Source organism: Channa argus, chromosome 10, assembly GCF_033026475.1.
Source record: "Channa argus isolate prfri chromosome 10, Channa argus male v1.0, whole genome shotgun sequence".
NCBI classification, from domain to species: domain Eukaryota; kingdom Metazoa; phylum Chordata; class Actinopteri; order Anabantiformes; family Channidae; genus Channa; species Channa argus.
This window is the reverse complement of record NC_090206.1, coordinates 22,446,665-22,473,364: the sequence shown is the minus strand read 5'-3', so window position 1 is coordinate 22,473,364 and position 26,700 is coordinate 22,446,665. Positions and strand designations below refer to the sequence as shown.

Sequence of the window (26,700 nt, the reverse complement as noted above, 5' to 3'; positions counted from 1 at the left end):
CTACAAAGACGCAAATAAACAACCAATACAAACATTCTGTGATCCATATTAAGTACAGCAGGATGATTATTTTTCTTTTTATTCCATGTGAATTTGGAAAATGCAAACCCACATCCAAAAAGGCAGTTTATCAAAGCTGCATCCTCAGTGCTAAACCTTTCTTAATCTGGAACCACATTTTAACCCGTGTTTGTCCCAAATCATGATCTAAAGCAGGATACAGACTGAAATTAATTTTCCACTCTACTAATCTTCAACTTTGTATTTTCCAGTTGGTGGCAGAGGGCTGAGACCGATCTTTTGCTTTTAAGCAAATTGAAACGTTCCTCCTTAGCTCCAATCGCCGCGTCCTGTTTCTTTAGGAAGAGCATTAGGTGAAACTGTGATTTGAAAGGAGAGGGTCTGGTCTCGTCAAAAGGAAAAATAACAGAAACCTTTCCTTTTTGTTTCTTCATTCGACACTAGATGTCCCCATTAGCCTTTGGTAAAAATAAAACTCCAAGTCCAAGCTCTTAGCATTTCACTCATCCCCTGCAAAAACACTGTTTGGTGGGTCATAAACATGCGTTTTATTATCTCTTTTCCTTTCAATACCGATTAATGTAGATGCAAATGAAAAGATAATGCAGAGATTGTGCAAAGGAGCAACTATATGCAGACAGGGCTAATGGGAGGCAAAACACTAAATATCCAGATGAAATGCAAGGCATCCTGTAGCATCCCAGTGGCCTGTAGATAAAGTGTGAGCTCTGAAAACAAAAGCCGGTGTATTGAGGGCCAGGTGATCTAAACAGAGAGCATTAGATAGTGAAGCTTGAGGCGTGTAATGTCTTAGATCTCACAGCTCACCCTAAAGTGGATTATGAAACCGATATTGCTGTCAGAAGCCTACTGGCGAGCAGGAGTAGGGAGGAAAAAAGAGGAGCTAGGCTAATCTGGCGGTAGACAGAGGAAGATGGAGGAGATGTTGGCGGCGGATGTAGGATAAAAGTGTAGCTTGCCTCAAGTAAGACTTAAGATCAGCGTGAAGAGGCAATAAAGTGATAGTGTGATACTGTAGCTGGGTGGCTGGCAGGGAAAGCTGGGAGAGAGGTTTCACAGGAGGGTGAAGCTGTGATTAGAGAGAGATTGGACGTAAAATCCCAGGGAATCACCAGCATCTGTGCAGGTGCTTATTGAAGACTTACTTTCATGGGTGTGAGGAAACAATCAAAATGGGGTTGAGGGAAGAATCAAGAATGGGATTGATACATCTGTGCCAGGGACTTTGGGCTCATAGATGGAAAAGGCCTGGGAAGAGTTTACTGTAAAAGTGCCAGCAGCTGTTCTCTGTTGTCTACATGGTGGTTATGATTAATTAAGCCCCCAAAAAATAACAGCATTGCCTATTATTCTGCTCACCTGCATCTTCTAATTCTTTTTTTGTGTAAACCACATCACAGCTTCATAAGGGGAAGCCCACTGTTATCTGCAAATCCCCCTCATTCTTTGCTTTTCATCTAATACACTGTATCTTGGTTGATGAGGCTCATTCGACTTCTAACGATTAGGCAATAAAAAAGGTTGCTTTAATTAAAGTTTGTTCAAAGATAAACTTCCCTAAAATGTGTTAGTGGGGTGATTTTACACTTCATTGGTGAAGTAGGCACTGAGATGTAAAACAAAACTAGAAAGGCTCATAAGCTTTTAGAAGACATAATTAAAAATGTTATGATAAAAGCAAAGTTTCTGAGTCACATTCAGTCACTTGGAGCCAAATAGTTTTGTAAAAAAAAAAAAAAAAAAAAGAACGATTAGCATATTTCTACATTCTTCTTATTTTCCACAGATCTTAAAATCTATTTGGAAACAAAGGTTGAACATTTCAGTGACTCAACTCACATGGAAAAGTTTATTTACATGCAAATACGGTGTTTGGCATCTGTGCTTCGACCTGATCTTTCCCTGCAGAATACACAGAGGGACTGGGGAGCGATAAGTAGATATCTTTCCCACTTTTAAATCAGAGCCTGCAGGTGGCTGTCGGTGGAGCTGAATAAAGCAGGCCGAAAAAAGGTGGTGCGCTGAGCAGTCATCGTAAAAGGCAGCGCAGAGGCCGAGATGGAAAGTTCTTGAAACTTAAAAACAGCGCGCCGAATTGGAGAAGGGTGCGTTTGTCAGATGATACAGAGAGTGAGGAGTGTCCCGAGTCTCCGACATCATCCTGTTTCCGTGCCTCAGGGACATTTACAGTACAAGCAAGTAAAGGTGTAAATAAAAACCTTGTGTGTCGTGAACAATGTTGGAGAAGCCTGAAAGTGCAACGAGAAAATAAACAGTGATATGAATTTTACCGAGCGAAAGATAAAAAAGGGAACTTATCTCGCAGGTTTTCTGACGGATAATACAAGATTGTATATTTATGTTTTGGTGTGCTCTTCAGAGTCAGAAACAGTAAAAAGATAACTCTCTGAGGTTTGGCATTTACTGCCAAATACCACCAGCTTTGCAGATCCAGGTGGGCTGTGCACAGGCTTGTTTTTAAGCCGAGAAACATTTTGAGATGCAGTGTCAATAACAATATAGTTTTAATGCAGTTTTTTCAACTTTTACTACTCCTATCAAGCCTAAGCCCAACCCACTGAGTTGGTGAAGCGAATGAACTGAAAATGTAGAAAAAATAAATAAATAAATAGAAATTAAATAGAAATCTATTAATTTCCACATCTGCAAAGTCCCGTTGACTCAATATCTCCATTACCCTTTTATCTGCATAACAAAATCAAATCTAAAATGAAATACTCATCGTATTATTATTCACTGGGTGAGGTTTAAAATAATTATGGAAATGAGTCACTATCAGTCACCAGAATGCACCAGAGCTTATGAATTTAGATGATAAATCAGGCTAAAGGAATTTGGGGGAGTCTGGTTTCACTTGCTGATTTTAGGCACTTGCCGAAACAACTGACTGGCATAAAAGGAAAAAGAAAATGGAGTTCACACCTGCTTTAAATGACTGCACCATCCAGAAATTCCAGTTCATTTCCAAATTTCCTCCCATGACGTTTCCTGGAAAGAGTCGTAAATTCAACTATAGCTTCAACCGGCTTCCAGTTGTTACTAGCGTTGAGACAACCTTGTTGTTGTTTTATTCAAAGACTTCATAAAAACAAGTCTACAAAAACTGAGTAATAAATATTGACTGGACCATTTTCCCTATTATTAAAATTGATCTGGACGTCAATAATAAAGTCAACAAAATGAACTGAACTGAAAGAATATATCAGAACATTGTTTCTAATTTTATAAAACTCATACTTACATGCACATGTATGCACTCACACTAATATTATCTACACAAAACAGCTAATGGTGTAGAAGTTTTTTTCAGTGCCCCTGTGGCTGAAGGACCAAAACATTTGCCAGCGTAGGCTCATCTCCATTTTGAAGTCCCGTATTTATCACAAAACAGCAATAATGTGTGTGGTTTGGAGGGGCGGTCATTTGATATTACGAGCTTCAGGTGTGCGATGTCTTTGTCGTTCAGCTCTGAGAGAGGCTGAAAGGGTCCGAGAAATCTAGTTCTTGCTGACCTCCAGTGGCTACACTTCTCCCCTTTTTTGCCGCCATGTAGAAGTGTCCTCCAGGGTGTGTCAGTCCACTGTGGCATCGCTGATGGATGCAGTTACAGATGAAGTACACCCAACCAAGCATAGGAAGCTGTGAAACGCTGTTTTTGGCTGGTGTTTACTTCCTGGCCTCATTGTCACGTCTGTAACTGTGAAAGATGAAACCCCTTTGCAGCGAAAAGGTTCAGGCTGCAGAGCAAGAGCTTTTCATGTTCGCTTGCTTTGCATAATGAGATCTGATCACAATATGGACAGAATGCAGGCATGCATATAAATCATGGACGTAGTGTAGGACCGTGATTGGGTTGCTCATTAGCCGCACGGCACATTCAGAAGAATTGCACTGCACCATGAACATAATGCAGAACATTATGGGCGTAATCTGTTGTTTAATAGAATCACATACACAAACTAAATTTCAGAAACTTAGGTTAGACTTAGATTATGCCCTTATATTTTAAATAAATCTAAGGGCATTAAATATTACTGCTTATCTCTTTCCGATCTGCACCTACATGCTTCACACTGTTGGTAATTTCTTACAACCAGAGATTTCTACTGCTCCTTCTCCACAGTGTGAATGTGTTGTGTTGCTATGTGTGTAGGTTCCCTCTTTTACTCAGCACAGTGCCATTATGTTGCCTTGTGTTGTGGGAGTATAAGTCCTGTTGCAATTTAACATCAGTACAATTATGAAAGGATTTTAATCAAAGTATTTTTACGGCCAAATTATCAGGTCTGTCCATATGTGGGAATTGTGTCCATCTTGTTGGTTTGTTCTTTGTGCAGAGCCAGTACAGTACGTGGCTGGAAACAACCTGACTTGTCTGGTTCAAAGAAGATGTTTCATCCCTTTCCCTTCCTATCAGAGCTTGGTACTGATCCAAATCTGCTTCTTCACTTCCCTGAATCTCCACTTACCTCCCCCTCACATTCTGTATCTGGATCACTTTTTAGCAGCGATGGAAAGTATCTACAGTACTGTAAGTGCTAGTACTACATTACATTCTACTACATTAATCTGACACATAAACCTCCTAGATGATGTTATTTAAGTTACTATTTGAGATGCAGAGCAGTCAGATTAGCCACTATTTCTAAACAAATCATCCCAGATCCTGACATACCCACAAGTCCTCCAACCAAAAACCAAGATGGACTGTTGACCCTCTCATATAACCAAGCAACAGTCGCTTCACATTGGACTGCAGTTAAACTCCAGTCTTCTACTGGAAATTCCTCTTTATGATTTAGTGACCCATCCAACCACCCCAGTCCACGCTTTGCAAACTTCTCTGTGACTAAATCCCAGTGTTATATTCACTACAGCCACTATGCGTCACCTCACACTAAGACATTTGTGTCGGTTGTTTTCCCATTCTCGAACAAACAACCTACCTAGTTCCTCTGCGGAAATTGTTCGTCCACTGTTCTAGCCACCTAATGCCTTAATGCTACTGAATGGAGAGTTACCAGTAATTTTCAGCCTGTGACCTGCTGCCCGATTACCAAGTGGGAAATTGGTGACATCTAGTGGTCATAGTAAATATTACAGTCCCCTCATTTTAAAGTTGGTGGGGTGGTTAAAAAAAAGTAGCAGTTTAAAACGAGAGACAGGAGTTTGGGTTCCATTGTTGTTTTTCTGTGTTGGTTCTTTAGTCGTTTAGTCAATGTTGTTAGTGTATTTTAATCCACAAACAGCGGGTAAACCACATCAATCAGACTGCATCTCCTAAATCACAAGAACAGACAATTAGAGAAAACAAAATTCAATATACGGTTGCAAGGCCCTTGTTTGCAAGACTCTTTTTAAGAAGCATGCAACAATTTGGACAGACTGTCGCCTGTCTTTTCCTTTTTTATTAGCATATTTTCTGCTGCACATGCACACATGCAAGTTTAACGACTTAAAACATTCAGGCATTGTCATCAATGTGGTCTCATCTTATATTGTCTCTGCCTGTCTCACCAGTGCTGCAGCAGCTACAGCTCTGAGCTAAGAGTGTAAGCAGATAGCAAAGAAAGTGCTGCTAAAAAACAAAACCATATATATATATATATATATATATATATAATTTAAAAAAATGTAAATATTATAATAGAAGTTTGTCCAACTCACACTAATAAGCTTGTTCATAGACCTGCTTTAAATCTGGACCATGTCTCTTTTTGTCAAAGAAATGTTTCATGTTTTTCTCCCTGCTGGGTCATATTTTATTTCACATCATTTGGGAATCAATGCTTAGCTAAGAGAAACACTTCAAAAGGCTACAACACTCAGTTGTAGTAGCTACAAAACTATTTGATCATTGGTGATCCACTTTTTCATCCGCGTCCTTTGGGGAAATTGTTTGGCTACGGTAGTTACAGCTGAGATGTTCAGGAGCCACTTTCATGTTCTTGAAGGTTTCTGCTGTCATAAAATGTCCAAAATGGCGAAGAAAATTACTAAGCAGCACACAAACTATCTGTTAAGCACATTTTTTTCCTTTAATTCTGGATAGAGGCCTATGGCAGGATGCAGTAATTTGAGCGTAGAAAACATTGGCCACAAATAAAAGTTGAGATGCCCTGGAAGCAGTATGGTGTCATGTCCTACTTTGAGTGCTGTTTGGGTTTCTATGCTTTGATATTAGAGCAATGTTTGGACTCTGACCTCCAGTCAGAGACAAGAGCTTTCACTCAAAGTGCCACAACTGCTGCATTATGAATGTACCAGCAGACTATTCCATTAGGAATGACTCAGCAAAGACTTCCACTCATTTTCAAAGTATCACTCTGTGCATAAATGACTGGAGCAAAACACTTCTAAGCGAGGCCTGCTGAAAACATTCAAGAGCACGGATACACAAAACTGAATGGTGAAAGTATATTTAGAAAATCCTCCTAACGCTCTTTGGACTGTCAGCCTCCACTGTTACTGTGCAGATTTCCTCCATGTACGCTGGCATTTCTGCCATGTTTTCATAAAATTTATACACTTGCCACTAAAAATCACAGGTTTCATTTTAAAAAGTATTTCTATTAAACCAATTTAGATTATTAAATTACAACGCCAATTCCCAAAAAGTTGGGAAGATGTTTGAAACCTAAAAGAAAACCGAATGCAATGATTTCCAAACCTCATAAACCCATATTTTATTCACAATAGAACATAAAAAACATATCAGATGTGGAACCTGAGACAGGGGATGGGAGCATATTTTGCTTTAAAACCTCTATGTATCTTTCAGCATTGATCGTTCCTTTCCAGATGTGTAAGCTGCCAACGCCATAAGCACTAATGCACCGCTACACCATTAGAGATGCAGGCTTTTGAACTGTCCGCTGATAATAAGCTGGATGTTTTCTGCCATCAAATTCAAAATGAGCTAATATTTTCCATGAAATAGTAAAATATCTCAGTTTCAACATCTGATGTTGTTTATGTTCTATTGTGAATACAATATGGCTTGAAGAGATTTGCAAATCATTGCCTTTTGTTCTTATTGATGTTTTTCACATCATCCTTGACTTTTTTGGAATTGGCTCTGTCAGCTACTTGTTGGTGATACCATTGAAAAATACTCTGCGCGTTGAGTAAAAGCATAGGGTAGGTGTGAGTTTAACGTTAATGAGTAATAATTTACTGAGTAAATCCACTTTGGTTGAATACATTGATGAGATTCGGTGCTTATTAGACTTGCAATCATGCGTCAGATTCACAATTCTGCTAAGTTATTAAAACAAACACATATTAACCTGTGTATTGAAAATGAGACGTTGACCCGAAGAATTGCTTCCTCCATTTTATAAAGTAATCTAGGATTGTACATTTGCACGTGTACTTAATGCAGCATTTATTTTCTCCTGTTTGTGGTTTTGTTTGTTTTCTGGTGACACTGACGTTTCTCTGGAGCCCATGAGCATCACAGTGGCGATGCATCAGTATCCTTGAAACGAATGGGAAAGGCTCATTTCTTTGATGAAGTGCTAATGTCGGTTCGAACTTGGCCTTAGAAGTGTGTCATGAAATGAAAAATGCCAATCACATCTTTCCAGAGCAAAAGGTGGCACCTTTAAATCACTTGTTTTGCCTGACAAACACTCCAGACGCCGTTTGCTCGGCAGTAATTGTAAGGAAAGCAGCAAATCCTCACACTTGAGAAGCTGAACCCAGCAAATTGTTAGAAAACTAATCAACACCAATTATCATAATTGGTGTTGATTAGTTTTCTGCCTTTGAAGCAAATAAGTAATCAAGTAATTGATAAGTAATTCCAGCACTAACTAAATCTGTATTATAGTCCAACACCTTTGAATCTAGTTTTCAGCCTCCCTTTCCAGTTATTTTGTAAATCACTGCCTTAAGAAATCCACTCTATTACTTTTTCAAATTAATTTGTAACAATCGACTTTTCCCAGCTACTCAATTTTAAAACTGTGGTTGTTCTTTCTTAACTTTAGCTCAGCACGTGCACAGGCCGACTCCTCAGCGCCACTGCTGCATCAACTCACAGAGGTCGAACGCATCGGGAAATGAAACAGAAGAAAACTCTGCTCAGGAAGACGGATCCAAACTAATGTCAGTCTGTCGGAGCAGAAGCCCAGAGAGTGGAGAGCGGCAGCCATATGCTTGGACGTAACGCAGCGGCAGTCGCAGTGAGTGTACACCGAGCTGACACCGCAATCTGGGTGCGTTCACGAAACTATGCAGTTTAATGGATAACGGGATACTGGTCTGTGTGAGCATGCGCCTGCTGACGCTTCCCATGCAATGTGTCACAATCTAACTGTACATCTTTGGTGTACAGTACAAGCCTCCACCACACACCAACATACATGGACACACACGCAGATTATCCTTACTGCCCTTCTTGTGTGTAAATCCACACACATAGAAACATGCAAAAGCTAAATGGTGAATTCACACACACAAACACACACACACACACACACACACACACACACACACACACACACACACACACACTATTCCTAAAACCAGGATTTTGAAACCACACAATGCTAAAATGTCCTGAAATGATGCTACTGAACAAAAACCCAACACAGACAAATGAACACACACACACAGAGAAAAGTGTTTTGTCTATCACTTTGCTGTGTGCATACACACCCTTTCAAGCTGAGGGACACACACCCATAAAGTATTGTACTCTCCAACAGCCTGTGCACACACCACAGAGCACAAAATGAATTCCCAGCTTGAATAGCCCAACAGTACAACATGCTATATTTCATGGAGACAATTCCTTCCCCCTCTTCCTTATTTAACATGCAGGACATTAATTGTCTGCACAATAAATTACAGCCCTCTCAATAGAACCCGTGTGACATATACACACGGGTTGTTTATAAGCACAGATGTGGCAGCATAATCACCGGATTCGCAGCGAGAATGCCAAGGGAGAGCTCACTCTTATTTGCCTTAATGGATCATGCTATAACTTCATTTTCCAGGAGGAACAGCACACGTGCTGGATAAGTGTCAGCACATACAGCACGTCTGATTTACGGTGATGTGACTCCTGCAGTTTACAAACAACATGCCAGCCGCTAAGATTAAAACTCATCGGCTTTCGGTTTGTCCCTTCAGGGGTCACCACAGCGGAACGTGTTCCGCATGTTGATTTGGCATGAGTTTTTACGCAGGGTGCCCTCCCAGCCGTGACCCTCCCATTTAATCCAGGCTCTAGACCGGCACCAGGGTTGCCCTTGGTGGCTGGGCAGGGCCACACCTGGTGGGGTGGGATTGGAACACACTGCCTTCTCCATCCCAACCCAATGCTATTCCACTGAGCCACCAGGCGCCCCTGCTACCAGCAATGTGGAGCCATGTGTGCATTTTTCTGACAGTGACCTCTTTTGGCAAATTGTGAGTGTCCCCTCCAGCTACAACCCAACAAAGGACTGTGATGATGGGACAGTTCTGCTTAACATTTCAAAAAGGAGGTACTAGGCAAAGAAAGCAGCTGACTTTGATCTTAGAGGCTGTGACTAAATCTTTTACCTACAATCCATCAATGTATTTGATATAGTATGCAACTTTTTTGGAACAACTAGAAATATGCTCCTGTATTTGACTTTTGGACACAGTTCATTATAATCAGGGTTTTTACCGTTCCACACACTTTATGTTCTGCACAGACAGACACTTATGTTATCTGCTCGTTCTTAGGTTCCTTTAAGAGTGAAGCTTGCTGGGTAGCAGGAAGCCGCTGATACACCGTGTCTTCAGTGAGAAGACTAGGAATAGGGCATAGTTTGTGTCTGGTGTTGGCTGCTTTCTCTAAATCCATCACACATTTGTGTTGATCTCTCGAAGCACATCAAGGCCAAGACTCTTGACAACACACAAACCTAATTTTCAGAGCTCCTTGGTTTGCAAGTCAGCATTTAAGAGCGAGCAGTTCAGATGTACGCTCAATCACAAATGTACGCGCACTCGTTTCTATGTCTGTTTTCCCTGTGTGATTTTTGTTCCTCACTAGAATCAACCGTTATGATCACAAGTCTGACTCAGCTCTTGCAAATCAATGCCTGCTTCCGCTCAAACGCCTTCTTACAAACTACGAAGCTCTTGAAATGTGGTTGTGTGCTTTCAAACCTTTAAACGTCTATACCGAGCAGTGTAATCAAAGCCTCCTGTGATTCAGACTCACTACTCACCCTTCCAACCAATCAGAATAAATGTTTTTCCTGTTTCCTTCGTAAGCACGGATTACTGTCTTTAGTATAATTTCATAACAACTACCGTGTGACGTGCAGGTCAGACTGGGGCGGAGTGTATCGCGCAGCAGGCGAGGGCTGGGTGCAGAGCAGAGCACTAGCTTAAATTGCATATTGTAGCTTTAAGCAGTTTAAAGCAGCTTTTTGTCTTTGTATTGATTTTGTGTAAATATGAAACCAACGTAGCAGATTACAGAAACTTGATGTCCTCTCACCTGCTTTTTACATGTACACATGTGCAGGACAAAGATTTTGAGCAGGGCGAAAAGTAGATTGGTGGGATCAAGGTAGAGTATTCTATTTAAACTATAATCACCTTCAAAGTCCCTTAACTCTATGCCATTGTTACCCACTTGGTACTAAAATGTTCATTACACTGACCTCAACACTATCAAAGCCACAGTCACAGGGATTAGGTAACACTGTAACCAATATCCCTGCTGGCCATTAGTGCCGGATATGGGATGGGAACCTGTCAGACAGAATGTGAGATGCAAAAAATGGTGACACATCATCAAAGCAAAAATGCCTGTAGAGCTTCGTATTTTATTATACTTGTAGTAAAATATTCATATTTTATTAGAATTTATTAGTAAAACATTAATATTTTATTCACTCTACAGGCATCTTAGCTTTGATGGTGCGCTACCCTTTTTATTCACTTTTCACAGTTTTGAATTTTTAGGTTGAGCAGCCCATTCAAACGGACACTTGTTTCCTATTTTTTGAATAAGCATGAGATGATATAAATTGTGAATGTGCATGATCATGCAGCAGGATGCACAAAGTGAAAGTTACATTCGGATTCAGTGCTATTTGCTGTAGAAATACACACATTTACAGTTCTGCAGAGAGAAAATTGGGATAGAGGTGAGGTCAGAGATTGAATTGATTTAATGTTTTCTCCTCATTGTATGATGATTTAAGGGCTGGTGTTTATATTTTCTTTATTAAAACCTTCTTTTTTTAATTAAAATAAGAAGCTTGAGCTTGATTTAGGCAATGCACTTTAAAAAGTTATGGTTTTTTGTACGACATGCTAACACGGTAGTTTGCCTAATTTAGCTCATATGCACCAAAACACACACACACACACACACACACACTTGTAGCAGCGCAGAGATATTCAGCAATGATCCAATGCCAACGATAACTATTACTGTGGAATGTGCAGATATTATAGCATGTGAGAAATAAAATAATATAAAATAAAATGTTATTGAATGAAAATCAGAGTTTGACAATACCAATAGTTTCGTAACCAACAAAGCTGCTTTTGTGCATCAAAAAATAAGAATCCATTTTGTACATGTGAATTGCTAAAACAATCACATTCCAGTGTGGACGTCTCCTGTATGTTTTGTTTCAGACCTGTCTTTACACGAGCAGCAAGTCACTATTATTAGGTTACCGATTCACTAAACACGGCTACACGGATGAGTCAGTGACTTACACAATCCTAATAATGCTCGCCTGAAAAAAAAAACTGAAGAGAAGACAATAAAGTCGCTGCAAACAGCTCCAATTTGCAGTCCAACAGTTTGCAACCTGCAACTACACAGTCACTATGATGATGACATATTCCCAAAAACAGATTAAATTTTTCATAAATGTATAGCATATTAAAGATCATAGGACGTTAGCATAATTCAGCAACAGTTTTTAATTCTGCTCAGCCAGCATTCTACTCTGCGTCTTATGAAAGTTCACTGAAGTAGAAGGGCTGTGGTTCCAGTCAGTGAGGACGGAGTTCGATCATCAGTTTTTCCTGCATCTTTCCATACACTGGAATTGTTTTTGCACCAGGAAAAGCCAGAAAATGTATTATTCCCTGGGAAGTACAGTCAATACCAAACTAGGGATTGGATTGAGACACGGCCAAGGTTTGTGTTGGTGGTGTTTCTTTCTTTGGTCATGGTGACTAATGCTAGCAAGCAGCACAGCTCATCCTCACACTGTTCTTCTGTTCCAGCTGCAGTAAAGCTAACATGCCTCAGTTATTTTGCAGAGAGAGATACAGCAGACATGTGTAAATACAGTTTTGTGAGTGCTGTACACTGAACAGGACGACAAAAGAGAAGTACATATTGTATGTAGATATTGTGGTGGCATTCAACCAGTGCAACCTGCCATACAGTGCAAACTCTCATCACATTTTGAAGTCTAAATTCTGAAAATCATATGAAAACAATAGTTTAATAGTTGCACATCATCAAACACAACTTTGTGATTCCCTGTAAATGAAGCACATCGTATATCACAGAAAATATAAATCTGATGGTCTTAAGGGGAATACTACACCTACTCCTGGTCGAAAATCTCCCCGTGTACAGTTAGGTTACCTTCAAGTTTCTATATCTACTGATGCTGTTTGTTGGTAGCTATAGAAACAGTTGGGTTTAATGAGCTCCCTGTGGAGAAGCTTTTTTTTTTTGGCATGTAATTTAGGTAGGGCTAAAGATAAAGTCCATTTTATGATCTGTGGCTCATTACGGGATAATTTGAAGACTCTAACTTTTATTAAAAATGTCATTGTTCTCCGCTGACTTTTTTTTTATTTTGGATGGTTGCATATGATAATGACTATCATCATTAGTCACATGATGATACAGAATGTCTAGGAGCTTACAGTATGTTCTTTTCTGACAGATGTTCACATGGTACCGGTGCAATTAGACACAGGTGAAAGTTAACAAGTACGGAGTATTTTAGTAGTTTAAAAAACTGGAATAAAATTGTACAAAATCAAAGATGTACTACAGATGAAAGCATGTCCACAGCTGGGAAAAAGTGCCACATTTTCGAACTGTGACATTAAAGAGACAATTATTGCATCAGAAAAAGTATGTAAACTTTTATATTTCCTGATTATTTTGCAGAGGTACTTTGAATGGAGGACCTTTACCTGTAGCGGAATGTATTTACTGTGTAGTAAATAAAGACTTAAAGATCCGAATACCTTCACCACAGTTTGTTGTTGTTGTGTAAGTATGTGTGGGCACTTGTAATGTGCAGAGTGCAACAAACAGCAAGTACTACTGGTTATAGAAGAAGTACCCAAATGTTTTACTGTTAAAGTTCTGCATTAAGAAATATACTTAGGTAACAAAGTTTTATCAGCCAAATATACTTAAAGCATCAAAAGTAAAAATACTCTACACAGAAGACAATGACAGGACAATGCAATTACAGATTACAGTGACTAGGCAATGGCACCATGGACCACAGGGTCAGTGGTTCGATCCCCGGTCCCAGCTACGCGTCAAAGTGACACTGACACCTGGGTCAGGTGAGCACTTTGCATGGCAGCCAGCACCATTGGTGTGTGAGTGAATGGGTGAATGTAAAAAAGCGCTTTAGATAAAAGTGTTATATAGTTTACCGAAATCACGCTGTACCATGTGTCTGTAAAATGTGAATCTGTCGCGGTCAGGTAAAAATACTAGTCTAGAATTTTCAGCATTTCCACCTTATATTTAAAGTAGATGTAGCAAAAATTGGAACTAAATGAAAACGCTTAGGTTAAGCACATTGTAGGCACCACAAACTAACCCTAAGTGCAGACAAAGGAGGCCAACAACTGACAGGATAGAAAATATCACTGATTCTCGTTTGTTAGTTGACTAAAAAGCTTGGCAAAGTTAGAAGGGACGCTAATAAATGACTAAACAGGACATCGAAGTATTCTGAATGAAAATATTCTGAATATATTGGCGATTTTTAGCAGTACTTCACCTGGAGATCACACAGTAAAACTACAGTGTGCTGACTAAACCGATGTACATGCAGCACTACTGTGTTTATATGCCAGTCCAGCACTGGATCACACACCTATGTGTGTGTGTAGGACGCAGAGTAAGTGAGTGAGTGGGTGAGTGAGTGAGTGAGTGATTGGGTGAGTGGGGCAGTCATAAAGACGCCCAACTCCCCCTCTCTCCTTTTCCTCCCGTCTTAGTCAAGGACAGTTTCGTTTGGAGACGGTGGGACTAAGCCGCTCCACATTCTGCCTGTCCTCGTTTCGGCTGCTTATACTGCCTACTACGGGATATTTGCGATTGGTTCATCCTCCCTCTCCTCCCTCCCTCCCGCGTGATTGTATGTAAATCCGGTCGGGACTGAGCCAGTAAGTGAGGTTGGGGCTGGTGGCTCCTGCCTCGGTGGCGCACACGAGACCCGAGAGCGGCCGCGGTGAGATCGCTGCGCCGTCGGAGCTGTCCACTCTGCCGTGGTGCTGAACTCCCTGCACTTCTTCTGGCTCCTCTGTCGGCCTCCTCGACACTGAAGGTATTTGGCGAACGGATGAACAAATCTGCCCTTTGACTGCTTTTAGGTGCAAACTTCTCCTGACTGCATCTCTCTCTCCCCACATCGGAAATTACCTCCCAACAGCGGTGGATTTGAGCGGAGATTATCATTAATAATAGTTTGGTGAGAAGTGTTGCTCTCCTTGGTTCACCACTAATCTCGCTTGGATTATTCTCCTGGATGGTATACGTCTGGACACACAGGTAAAACATGTCTGATTCCCCTGTGTGTGTGTGTGTGTGTGTGTGTCTGTGTTGTGTTTCTTGTGGACTAATTATTAAAGCTCCATCCATAGAAAAGTCCCTCTGTCTCTGTGTGACTCGCTATCCGACACCGAGCTTAACCCTCATCATCAGTGAGGCGCCACAACTCTTTTCTAATAATCCAGCAGGTCACTCTCCTTGACTCAGAAAATATCTTCCAATCTACTGCCTTAAGCTTTTTTTTCCCCCCCGTTTCAATTTACTCGCCTGCCCGTTCCCGGAGGCGCAAATCACCTGATATCAGAATACCCGAAGTTGAGATTATAGTTTCTGTTAGTGTGAAGCACGAACACTTCCCATTGTAACACAATCGATGTTTTCGAGCCGCCCGGAGCCACAGCACGTTGCCCAGAGCTTTTAATTTATCCGCGTAGTACTTAGTGTGTTATTTTTTTCCTTGGCACACTAATCCCTGAGTGACACCGTTAGCGGCAGAGGGATTATACTTTGGTTTTTCCATCCCGAGCTTTGCGTCCGATTCATTTGGCAGCACATTACAGGCTGCTGCGCCGGTGATGGCCATTAATTGGGGTGTTTGATGGGTTTGCGGATGAAATGTGGGGTCCCCCTTTGTGGCCACGACCGCGCAGCAGATGGAGTTAAAGATACCTTAAACCAGATTAAGTTCTGCCATCAATACAACTCGGATTTACAGAGTGAAATCCCTTGAAGGGGGTTCTGTGTTGGGAATTATAGAAGCTCTAGAAAAACATGATCTACAGGGATCTAATGATATTATAATAACTCTATATTCAGAATAGTGAATGAGGGATGGAAATGATTACATTTACTCAAGTTCTGCACTTAAGCACAAATAGAAAACTTGTGATTATTGTTGTCATTTCAGCACATGGCTGATTAAAATGTGATTCAGCAGCTTTAGCTTCTTGAGGTTTTACATATGTTGATCCTGCAAAATACCGCAGCTCTTCTCTTCAAGTACCAATGTTTCTGCAGTGTGATCTTATAACATTAAAGGCTCCAAATGCCTCTATTTTGGAAGAGTGGATTGGTTCCCTTTAAAAAAGAAACTTCTCTGAATCTTAATTATTCTCTGGTAGCAACTTAAGAATTGTACAGCTGTACTATAATTCAAATCCTTAGCAGTTTACATAGTGTATTTTGTGATTCACGGGCCAAACAGACACTTAAGAAACCCAACACAATCCTCCACTTATTGCAACAGTAATTGAAATTCATGTGTGAACGCCACAGAAATCAGGCAGTTTGAACGTTCAGCCATCTGTAGGCCTTTACGATCCAACTTCAATCCCTTTATTCCCACAATGCATTCACTTTATCTGTGAACGCTCTTTGAAAGCACAAGATAAAATATGTTTCCTGTGGTGCATTAGATGAACGAGTGGATCTGCTTTTCAAGACTGCACTTATTAATTGGTTATTCACTTGAATACGAACCAGGGACCACGTAATGTAGCATTAATACAGGCTATATATTATATATATTGCGCAGAGTATAGTGGGGATACTTGACAGATGTGCTCGACTACATTAATAACAGACTGAGCTGTAAAGAGACACGGGGCGAGAGAGATGGGACAAAGCTCATTTTCACGATGGCTCTGTAGGCTTTCTGCACTGAAGTGATACTCTGAGTTCAGAGGTGTGTTCTAATCCATGAGGACATTAACAAAGCAAAACAACAACGTTCACAATATTCTCACAGGGAAACCATTTGCTCCACCACACCAACACCACTAAAAAGTCTTTCCACTCCTTGTTTTTTTTGTGTGTTTTTTTCCACCTCAGATCCAATTAAGCCATTTAACAACAAGTAGGAGACGATGCCAGCTGAGCAGGTAGTGGTGTTAATGGAGCTGCTCTGCTTTTCATTACAATGACTTTCTTGAAGCACCATGGGGAAGCAGAAAGCTTTTGAGTCAATATTGCTTTTGACACGAGGAAGGGAAGAAAAAAAAATGCTAGGAAACTGATCAAAGCATTTCAGATTTGAGAGGAAAAGCACTCTGTGTAAAGGTGTGTGCACCAAGTAATGGTAGCTGGTAGTAGCTGGCAGATTTTATGATACAACAATAAAGCTCTGTGTTGGGGAGCAAAATTGCGCTGCCACTGAAAATGGAAAATAACACCGATTTAGGGTCTTCACAATGATCTCAAGTGTCCTAGCATCACAGCAGGTTAAAAAATCTTTACCAATTACCCTCTAAGATGTCTTTATGAGCTGTGTTAAAGAGCAAACTGGTTTTAAGAAGCATATTTTCTCAGACTGTCACTTTTGTGGCTTTTCTTCAGAGATGTCAGAGGCATCCACACACGCTTCAGCTCACTTTAAACGTCCAGGTTTTTGTATTCCACTTCTAATATTGTGATTTTACACAAGCCTACTTAGGGCTACTGTGCTATTCTGAGCTTCCGGTGGCGTCTACTGGGACACTAAACAAACATGGGAGATCAAGCAGCTATACTGCAACAATGCCAGCTTCTCTTGAAGGCAGGGAGCTACACAATCCATTATGTTTAGGTGGCTTTCCAACATGTACCATCAAAATGCTACTGATCTAAATATAATGGAACAAGGTTGTACACTGAGCCAGTGTGTGACAGTGTGTGGATTTCTAAGGAGAAAGACAAGAGTTTTTTTTTTTTTTTTTACCAGATAGAGATTTACACATCCTGCCAGATGGAAAACCATCTGAATTTATTATCATGCAGCAGCACAGCGATGGACATTGATATTTAAAGGGTCAGTTGACCAAAATTACTCATTGGTTTTATGCCGTGCTGATGGGTTTGGTTGTATTTGAACAGGTTTTGGTTCCAGTGAAACAGAAAAGTCAGTAGATCTCATGTAGAGTAATTTTGGGCCTTTATTTTTAAAAGACAAAATCTTCAACGCATTTTATCCCTTGAGCTTGAAGAAAAATTTGCTGCCTCCACTGTATTGGAATGGTGGCAGAAATTTCATAGGTTGGGGCAGGTAGTACTAAAGCTATCTACAGTATATGGCTGAATGCCCAGAAGTGTTGCATTTCTGTAGACAGTGCACCTCATTTTCAATGCAAAGCATGTTGACGCGCGTGTGAGGAGCATGTCGGCTGCTTTGAGTGGTCAGCTGGTATTTTGGCTCTGCTCGGTGCTTCATCGAGTAAATAGATATGTTTGGAATAAATGATGTCTGGGTTTCTGCGAGGTTATGCACATCAGGTAATATGTTCTTTATACTTTGTATTCTAATTATATGTATAGAGTGAGCGAGTGTTGGCTTGTGAGACTAAACGGCAACATGTGGTTTGGCAGACAGTGTCTATAGGGGGTTAATTGACCTGCTACTTGAAACATATTACTTCTTGTTATAACTTTGCGTTAAACATATATTTGCGGTCTTCTTTAAATATGTTTGCATTTGTATTTATGAGAAGTTGGAATCAAAATTAGCTGTTGAGTCATTATTAATATTTTGCTAAAGTGCCACTTTATTCTCCTACTTATAACAATTAAATTCCTTTTCCTTATATCTGTATCTGATGTTGTGTTGAATCCTAGTGGGCAAAATGTTCCAAGACTTTAGGTGCATCAAAACTTATAGTTAATATAGTTAGTTATAGCTCTTTTTCTGTCACATGATGAAACCACAAACAGACCAAGTATCTTCACAGCTCCTAGTGAAGCGCAAGAGGCCTGCACATTAAGTGAGGACTGAGACGTGAAACATAAAAGCCGGAGGCCCAGGAAAACAGCGAGTCTGACTCTGTCCAAAGTTTACTGATTAACATGTTGCATCTCATCTGCTAAATCCATACACGGACAAAAAATGAACATTTGTAGTGTTTGTGACAACATGCTGCCTATCATACGCGTCTGTGCAGCATCTCCACTGTTTTCCAACCTCACAGTAATGAGACATCACCACACCCAGCGGATTGTCTGTCAGGAAACTATTTCAGCATGTAATGTAATTAGCACATTTGTGTTTTTAACTTGCAGACACTGAAGTGTGAAAATGTTAAATACAGATACAGGACAAAGTGAACTTCTCATCTCACTGTGATCCAAAACATAAATAACCACAATTCCTAGTTTATATAACCTATTCCTTTATTGAATCTTTCCTTTTTTTTACGATGTATTAGGTATTTGTTGAAATGAGCCACCTGTTTTTGATTCTGAATGTACCCACACATTTGCTGAGTGCATGCTCTTTCTAAGCAATGCTGGCTTTTTCACTATTACAGTACATATGTTTACACCTAAGAGCTGTCAATTTCTGCCACACTGACTCTACTGGAACAACTTGGAGAGTAACATCAATTTTATAATGGGCCCGTCTGTAGTATTTTTATTTTTATACTGCTCCGAAAAATCTCCAGCTGTAGTTGACCAGCAGATCTTGGTATGAAAGGTGACTGTCTTTGTTGTGTACTGTACATGAGGTAACAGATCAAATAAAAATCCCATTTAACATTTGCACATTTAAAACAATCTCAGCAATCAAATGGAGCTGGTGAGCAACCCAAGTTCTTCTTCCTATGGGAATCTGCATTTTAAATCTTTTCAGTAACATCTCAATAAGCCGCTACACATTTAAGGTAGCATGTTTAATCTCTCGATTGCTCGGCCCCAAGCCCCACCTCAACAATAACACTTCTAACATCCCTCTCCCCCCCTTCCAGCTCCCCTCTTCCCACTCCGAGCTAAGCTTTAACTGCTGCCAGCTCCCATCTGTGTCTCTGTGTCTGTCTTTGTTGTTCCCTTCCTCAATATGTGGAATCTTTATTGTGCTGTAGACCCACACACATTGAGATATGTTATCCCGCTGCCATGTTTGGGAGACACTACCTCCTGACATTTTTTACATCTCCTGGCAAGCAGGAGGGTTCATTTGATGGTGTGAAAGACTGTTTTTCTCCTATCGTGCACATTGAATTTCACATTTATATTAATCCGGCTGTTGCTGAACACACGCTAACAAACAGAAGGGCTGTTTAATTATCGCATGCAGCAGTGACAGCTGAGATTTAAACTTACATTATTAGCAGGTGCTTTACTTTCTGTTGTGATGAAGGTCTAGTCTGAATGCAGTAAAGTCAAACTGGCAACATTTCTTTTTTCTTCCTTTCTTTTCTATTCCTGCTTCACGGATCAATCTAGAGGCAACAGTAAAACGCTTTGTCTCTGACTTTTCAAACAGTTCTACATTTCCGCAGCCTGACCTCCTTCACTCCATGTCTTGATCGAACTCCAAGTGGATTGTTAAATTGTTATTGTCATAACCCATTTCAGTACAACAAAAGACAGCTTTGGGGGCTACTTTTAAGGCCAAGGCTGGGTGAAATGTTGAGATGCGTTTTTTACTCTCTCAGTGCTCCTTGGCTCACCATAACAGCCGCTGCATTAGACCTTAAGGGTGAGGGTCAACAGGCTTTAGGTTTCTGTGCTAATTCTGTTGATGTACTGCTGGCAAGCGTGGCTCGAGGCACTGTAAAATATGTTTCAGTGGGAGGGGGTGTTGGTGGCCAAGGCTAGATAGGCAACGTAACAGTCTGTCCCTGAGATAATAATGCTGTTGTTTACTGTTGGTTGGAAGTGTACGACACTGGGAAGCGGGAGTTGGGGTGGCCTGGCCATGCGTTGCATTTTAATGGCATCACAGGTCGCAGTTCACTGTTCACAGCCACTGTGGCCAAGTGTGGAGGCATTGTTCCAGGGACAGTACAGTTGATCAGATTAGTATGATTATATAATAACTGCTTACAATGGGAGTGCCATGTACCTCTGCCAGGCTTTTTTCTGCAGAGTTGCAGCGACAGCCTGTATGTCACGACATTTGAAATGGTCTATAAATTAAATGTCTATAAAAGAAAAGTCAAGGTCTGTCCCGCCACTGGCTCGTATGCAGCGTCATAAATGCTTGTAATGTGGCCAATATAATGTCCAAGTCCCTGCTATCAAATCTTTGCCACACAGAACTTACAGGTGCAATTTGGAGTCATTGCACTAAAAGGTCCTCGAACGTCTGCTGTGCAGGATAACTGTTGGAAATGTTTTGTGCCGTGTTGCTCACTCATGCTCTTAATTGTTAATAATTCTGCATTTTGGATGAATCCAAGGGTACAATCGCAGTTGATAGTACACAGTAGGCTGTTTATAATTCTCAGATGTCATGCCAGGCTAGACAGAAATTCTGTGCATGACAGAAGATACATTATAATCACTTCATTTTCTCACTGGGTGGTCACCCAGAGCTGTGATGAATAATGTGCATGCTCTGAGGATGAATTAGTTCAAATTTTCATACAGTACAAACTAGCAACTAGAGAATGGTCACAGTGTGCTATCTGGCATTTCTGCCAGGCAGGACTGCCTGGGTGGATCAAACACAAATGATATATTGTGGGAAAGCTTAGAGCTCCTTTATGAGTGCTACTGAACTTTAGAAGGCAAAATATGGTCACATAATATTCCTGCAAGTTAAAAAGATCTACTGTTTTTTTTTTTAACATTGTATTTATTTACAATGAATATTCCTTGATTAAAAAGTGTCATACAAAGGATATTTACTTTTAATTTTACCATGGTTCCAGTTTTTTGTTAGCCATCTGCTGGCTGTGACTACTGTACATACTAATAATTGTGTTTGCTTTAAGCAGTCATTTCCCTTTTAAGTAGGTGTAATTCTTAAAACATCAAACTTTTCTTTCCAAAGCTGGAGAAAATTTTTGTTTCGTCATTTTAAAAAGTAACTAATGATAAATTAGTTGGGGAAATTCGATCCATCATTGAGTAGAAGCAGTTATGCATCAGTGCACTAACCTTGCAAAAAATGACATGTAAATTTCCTGTACATTTTTATTATGTTTCTGTATTAAAATACACAGAAACATAATAAGAAAAGAAAAATGTTAACTTTGATGAGCATAACAGAAACCATTCTGCTTTTCAATTCTGATTATAATGTTTGTCCCTGCAGGATCCCGCACTAAGTCACAGTGATCACTGAAAGCCATAACACGAAACAGCTACAGTCCCTGCTGAGAACAAAGGAGGCTGCTGACTTCGAAACACATCAGAGGCTCATTATTGTTTTGGTGATTGACCAGCTGAACTTTGGTTACCCTCATGACTTCCTTAATGTTTTCCCTGGTCTAAATCTCTCTGCCTCTTCTCAGTCTATGCACCTGCCTCACACAGTTGACACCTACCGTATTTTATTCCAAAAGAAGCTCTTTCATTCATCACGCAGTATCATATATACAGTGTAAAAGTCAAGTGGGAGCTAAATGAGATACTGATGTGCTCAAGAAGTTTTGTTTCTGGTATTGCAGTGAGGCACCTACCTTCTGAGTGCAAGGATCATTGAAATTCCACATTTGATTTCAAAAGTTTCTCTGCCTAGATTTGGACTGCCTGCCAGGATTTATAGTAGATTAACTTTGAAAGTGATTTAGCTCTTGGATTCTGCAGTCGCAAGTATGGCAGAAAAATAACTTTTTCTCATCCTCACAGCCTCTCATTTTCCCACACACACTAAATATTCCAAACATGTAAAAAATGATCTGTTTGTATGACCCTTATCGTGGCAGTGGAGTATATCAAAACTTAATTAGAAGTATGGGTGTAAAAGGAGATGACTGACAGCCATGTAAGCATAAATATAAATATAGTGGAGACACAGCCCCATATAGATTTTATCTAATCTCACGCACAAGCACATGCACACACACACACACACACACAGACACACATCACAGTAAACCCACTCCCAGGAGGCATTTGTTACATTCTTCCTCAGGAATGCACAGAGGATTTAGTGGGACACATAGGTTCAAAGCTCAGTGTAATCACATTTTATGAGTTTCGATAAATATCGGAACAAAACAGATAACTGCTTCATAAAAGGATGGGGAATAATGAATTATGTCATCGCAACATGCCAGCAAATTTACACAAGGGCCTATCTTCTTCTTTATCAGTTATCTGGTGGCATGGCGATACACTGCTGTTATCCGCTTGGCATTTGGAGCCATGCGTCCTGTCTAATGAATCAGGGATATTGGAGTAGCAGTTTCCCGTTGGGTTCAGAAGGAGGGTTGGCGACGGCAAGATCTTCTTCGGATTCCAGCAAAAGCCAGGGTCCACGAATGCTAAGAAATCTGCACCAATTGTTTCACGGGGCAGTGAACTCAGAGAGTAACGGGGTTTTGAATGATTAGACTGGTTTCTTTGAAGCTATTGTGTGCTGCAATTTAACTTTCCTACACCTGCATTAATTATTCTTTCTAGCCAGCTGTGTAAATGCTCCACTCTGTCCATCAGCTTGTTGCTATAGGTTAAAACACTTTAAATCACCGTGCGTGTCTGTAAGTCAAGTGTGCCCGACTCCAGAGTGAACGCCATATGGGCCCTAAACTCCCACGCACACACAACTGTAATTGAAACATGAGTCACGCTCATAATAACGACAGCAACATAATTTGTGTGACAGACAAATCACACAATTTACTCAAAACTGCTCAAATATGATATATTCCTTCCCGTTGGGGTTTAACAGAAGCTGCAATAAATTTCTACAAATCTGAAACTTTCTTAACTCTCCTCCCATCTCTATCTCTGTTGTTGATCTCCTCTGTGTTGATTTTTGCTCGACTGTGAACAGCTAAACACAAACAGGAATTTTGATCTGGCTGCTTTGAGTGTGGTCGAGATTGGTTAGGTATTGGATCTGAAACCAGATACAAAAGTGGCCCAGATCTTATTTGGTTTATTCACACCTAAAAAATAATCATTATTCACATCTTTAAAAAAAAATCGGATCTTGGTGACTTTGGGGCAAAAGGATCCGTTTGGTTTTTAGCGTAGCCTTTGTCTGTTTGGTCCTGAGAGGATAGTGTGCAGTGGCTTTTTTATCACTGATTGCTTGCTGAAAACATATTTCTGCTGCTGCTGGAAATAATGTTGACTGCAGCAGTGAGCTCACATCAAGACAATGTAGAAACGAAAGAGAATTTTCAAGTGTGACACTTTTCCTCAGTTCCTCAACAACTGGCTCTGTGATAGGTTTGAGTGGGCCCATTTACTTCCAGTGATGTGTTTGTCATTGATCAGAATCCCACAGAAGTTATAGTTGCATCAAACAAGGGCTTAATGTGTATAAAAAGAAACAGACAAATTGGAGTCACCGGCTGCACTGTTATGTGTTCATTCCCTGGATATTTAAAGGTGAAAACAGAGATTCTCAAAATGCATTAGTATTTACTCTGCCTCTGTAAGAAAATTATCAGCTGGAACCAAGAGGGATGAATTTGTACTAACAAATATTTTCTGCATAAGACAAAGAGAAGTGTTTGGATCAGCGAACTATCACACATGTCTCACATAACAAACAAGCGTTAGCAAGAGTTTTTAAATCTTAAAGGATTTCAGTTTGTGCAACAGTGCCAAGAAGGCTTTTAATTAAGTCAGAAAATTCAAATGCTGAGTGCTGGTTTTAGCATTTAAATAGTCATTTTAAAACCAACTTTGACTAAAGCAGATAGCAGTTAAATATTGACTATTGAAAACCTATAAGAACATTTTATTGGGTGCTGCTCTTTTAGGACGAGCTCCTTCTAGCACATCACATGGTCAACGTGCTACATTTCACGCTCAGATTGCAGTGCACTGGATCATATGATTAGACTATGGGGCACCTGCGTGCATGAGTTTGCATATTAGTCAATATTGAGCCAATTATTTTCTGCAAATTAGTAACTTTTTTTTTAATGCTTAACACAAAGTTTTACCTACCAAACACCTACATGTTCTAAAAAGACAATTACAGTGACATGAAATATACACAAATTACTGCATTAATTAGCTTAATGAATTAACCCATTAGCATAACTGCTGGTACATTTAATATATCGTGGTGATTATGAAAAGACATCAGACAGCTCAAGTGACAGCCCTATTTGGACATGATCCAGATTATTTGAGGCATGATTAAGGCTCTGCCAGGTTCGGGCCTAAGCATTTTATGTGCCTGTTCAGATTTGGCCCAAGTGTTTGGACTCATTTTAAGCTCCACAAAGAAACCCCCCCCCCGTTTGTAAATTGCTCCTCCGATGAAAAGAATGAAATAAAGCACAGCCATGCTTTTTTAAGAGCCCATTTCAACACTGTAGCCACTATTGCTCATTATCTTGGTGCGAATAGTACAAACCAGGATACAGTTAGTGAAGTCTTTGTTGGCATTTTAGCCATTTCAAGAGTATGCTGCTGTTTAAGAGGTGGCATAGAGGTGAGCTTGAGTTGGTTAATGTGCCATGAGACACTGATGCCTTTTGTGCTGAAGTTAACAGCAAAGGAAATCAAAAGGCTCTAAATGTAACTCCCCAGGTGTCAGTGGCCTCTGCGTTTCACTTTTTAAGCACCAATTTGTCAAAAATACTTTCCACAAGTACTAGCACAGACTCCTAATTGGTAGACAGACTGCAGAATAACCGTAAGGTCGCATATGGGCCTGTTTGTGTAGAAACATGAGCTAAATATGTTGAATGCAAATTTGTCCTCCGAATATGAGGATCACAAGAAAATTAGGGGCTGCACACAAAGCAGAATCCATGCTAGCTGTCAGCAGATACAGCTGCCAGCACAGCTGGGTGTCTACAGAGGAAGTGCTCTCATAGCAAAAAGACACTATACATCCTCTCACCAAAACATCTGTCACCATGTCATTTTAGATGAATAGCTGGTGATTACACAATGATGGTTTTGTCAGGGGGGTGGCTTCAAACCACCTAACTCTGGGTGGATGACAAGACTGTTCAAGCTGGCACAGTCCTCTGAGAAAAAGGCAGCACTGATGAGATGTGTCACGTCAGAATATTAAATCAGTGAAAACTAACACAATACATTTAGTTCTGCTTGAGTCCAGTTAAAGTCATGATCATTTAGAGAAAAGGGCTGTTTAAGCAAGTACTTTTATAAATTCGAGAACCCCATTCAGAGACCAAATGTTGACTTTGTGACAAACTGTTTTCTCAGCATCTAAGGTAAGTTAGTTTTGTAGAACTAGAAGGCTAATAATTTGGATGTTACCTGTTAAAAAGGGGAAATATTTAACTTTTGTAATTCTCCAAATTCTGATTCAAGCTACATTCCAGTCGTGACAACTCTCGCATTTCAGGTTGTAAGCACCTCGATTATAGAACAGATATTTTTCTAGCTAAAAATCCTTTAGCATAAAGGAGGTAATATGTTTTATGTTTCCAGCTGTTGCAACAGCTTGGAATAAACAGGACGAGTAGACAGCTATCATAAAAGTCACCATGTCTGAACAAAAACAGTCCTGACCAGAAAATGACATTTTCTTGAAAAAGGCGATGGCTATGCTCCCAAGTTGTTGGCAAAAAAAAAGGCAGCAGATCCGTATTTTACTTTTGCTTTACTGCACAAAAGAGGACTTGGTGGAAAGTTGCAAAAACAATATTTATATTTTATGACAAATCTATTCTTCAACGTCACAAGTTTATTTTTGGCTTAGAAAAATAGTTTGACAAAATAACTTACTTTCAACCATATTGCACATTTTCTCAATAGAAAGATCTTTTGAGTCAACCTGGATGAGAAGTGCTAAAATTACTATAAAGGAAACGTAACAGCTGTCGAGCCTGTATGTCAACATACAGTACAATATTTGTTACCTTGACAACTGAGCAAAACCTGTTCACTGCTAAAGACCATAAAATAAATAATAGCTCTTGAAAGAGACAGTATATGGACCTGTTAATAATGCAGTTTTTAAGTGTTTTACTTATTATTTCTATTGGAAT

At 40.1% G+C, this 26,700-nt stretch overlaps 1 protein-coding gene across 6 annotated transcripts in view; it reads left to right on the top strand.

Annotated features, from left to right (window-relative positions):
- Positions 1-14,275: 14,275 nt before the first annotated feature.
- The window catches only part of fstl5 (follistatin-like 5), a 147,970-nt gene continuing 135,545 nt past the window's right edge, over positions 14,276-26,700 (top strand). For 4 of the 6 annotated variants that reach the window (XM_067519174.1, XM_067519172.1, XM_067519173.1 and 1 more), the window contains exon 1: positions 14,276-14,848. In XM_067519174.1, coding sequence (XP_067375275.1) covers positions 14,826-14,848 — 23 coding nt within the window. In that variant the 5' untranslated portion in view covers positions 14,276-14,825. The remainder of the gene's footprint in view (positions 14,849-26,700) is intronic. The other 2 variants (XM_067519171.1, XM_067519175.1) reach the window with 2 other exon arrangements.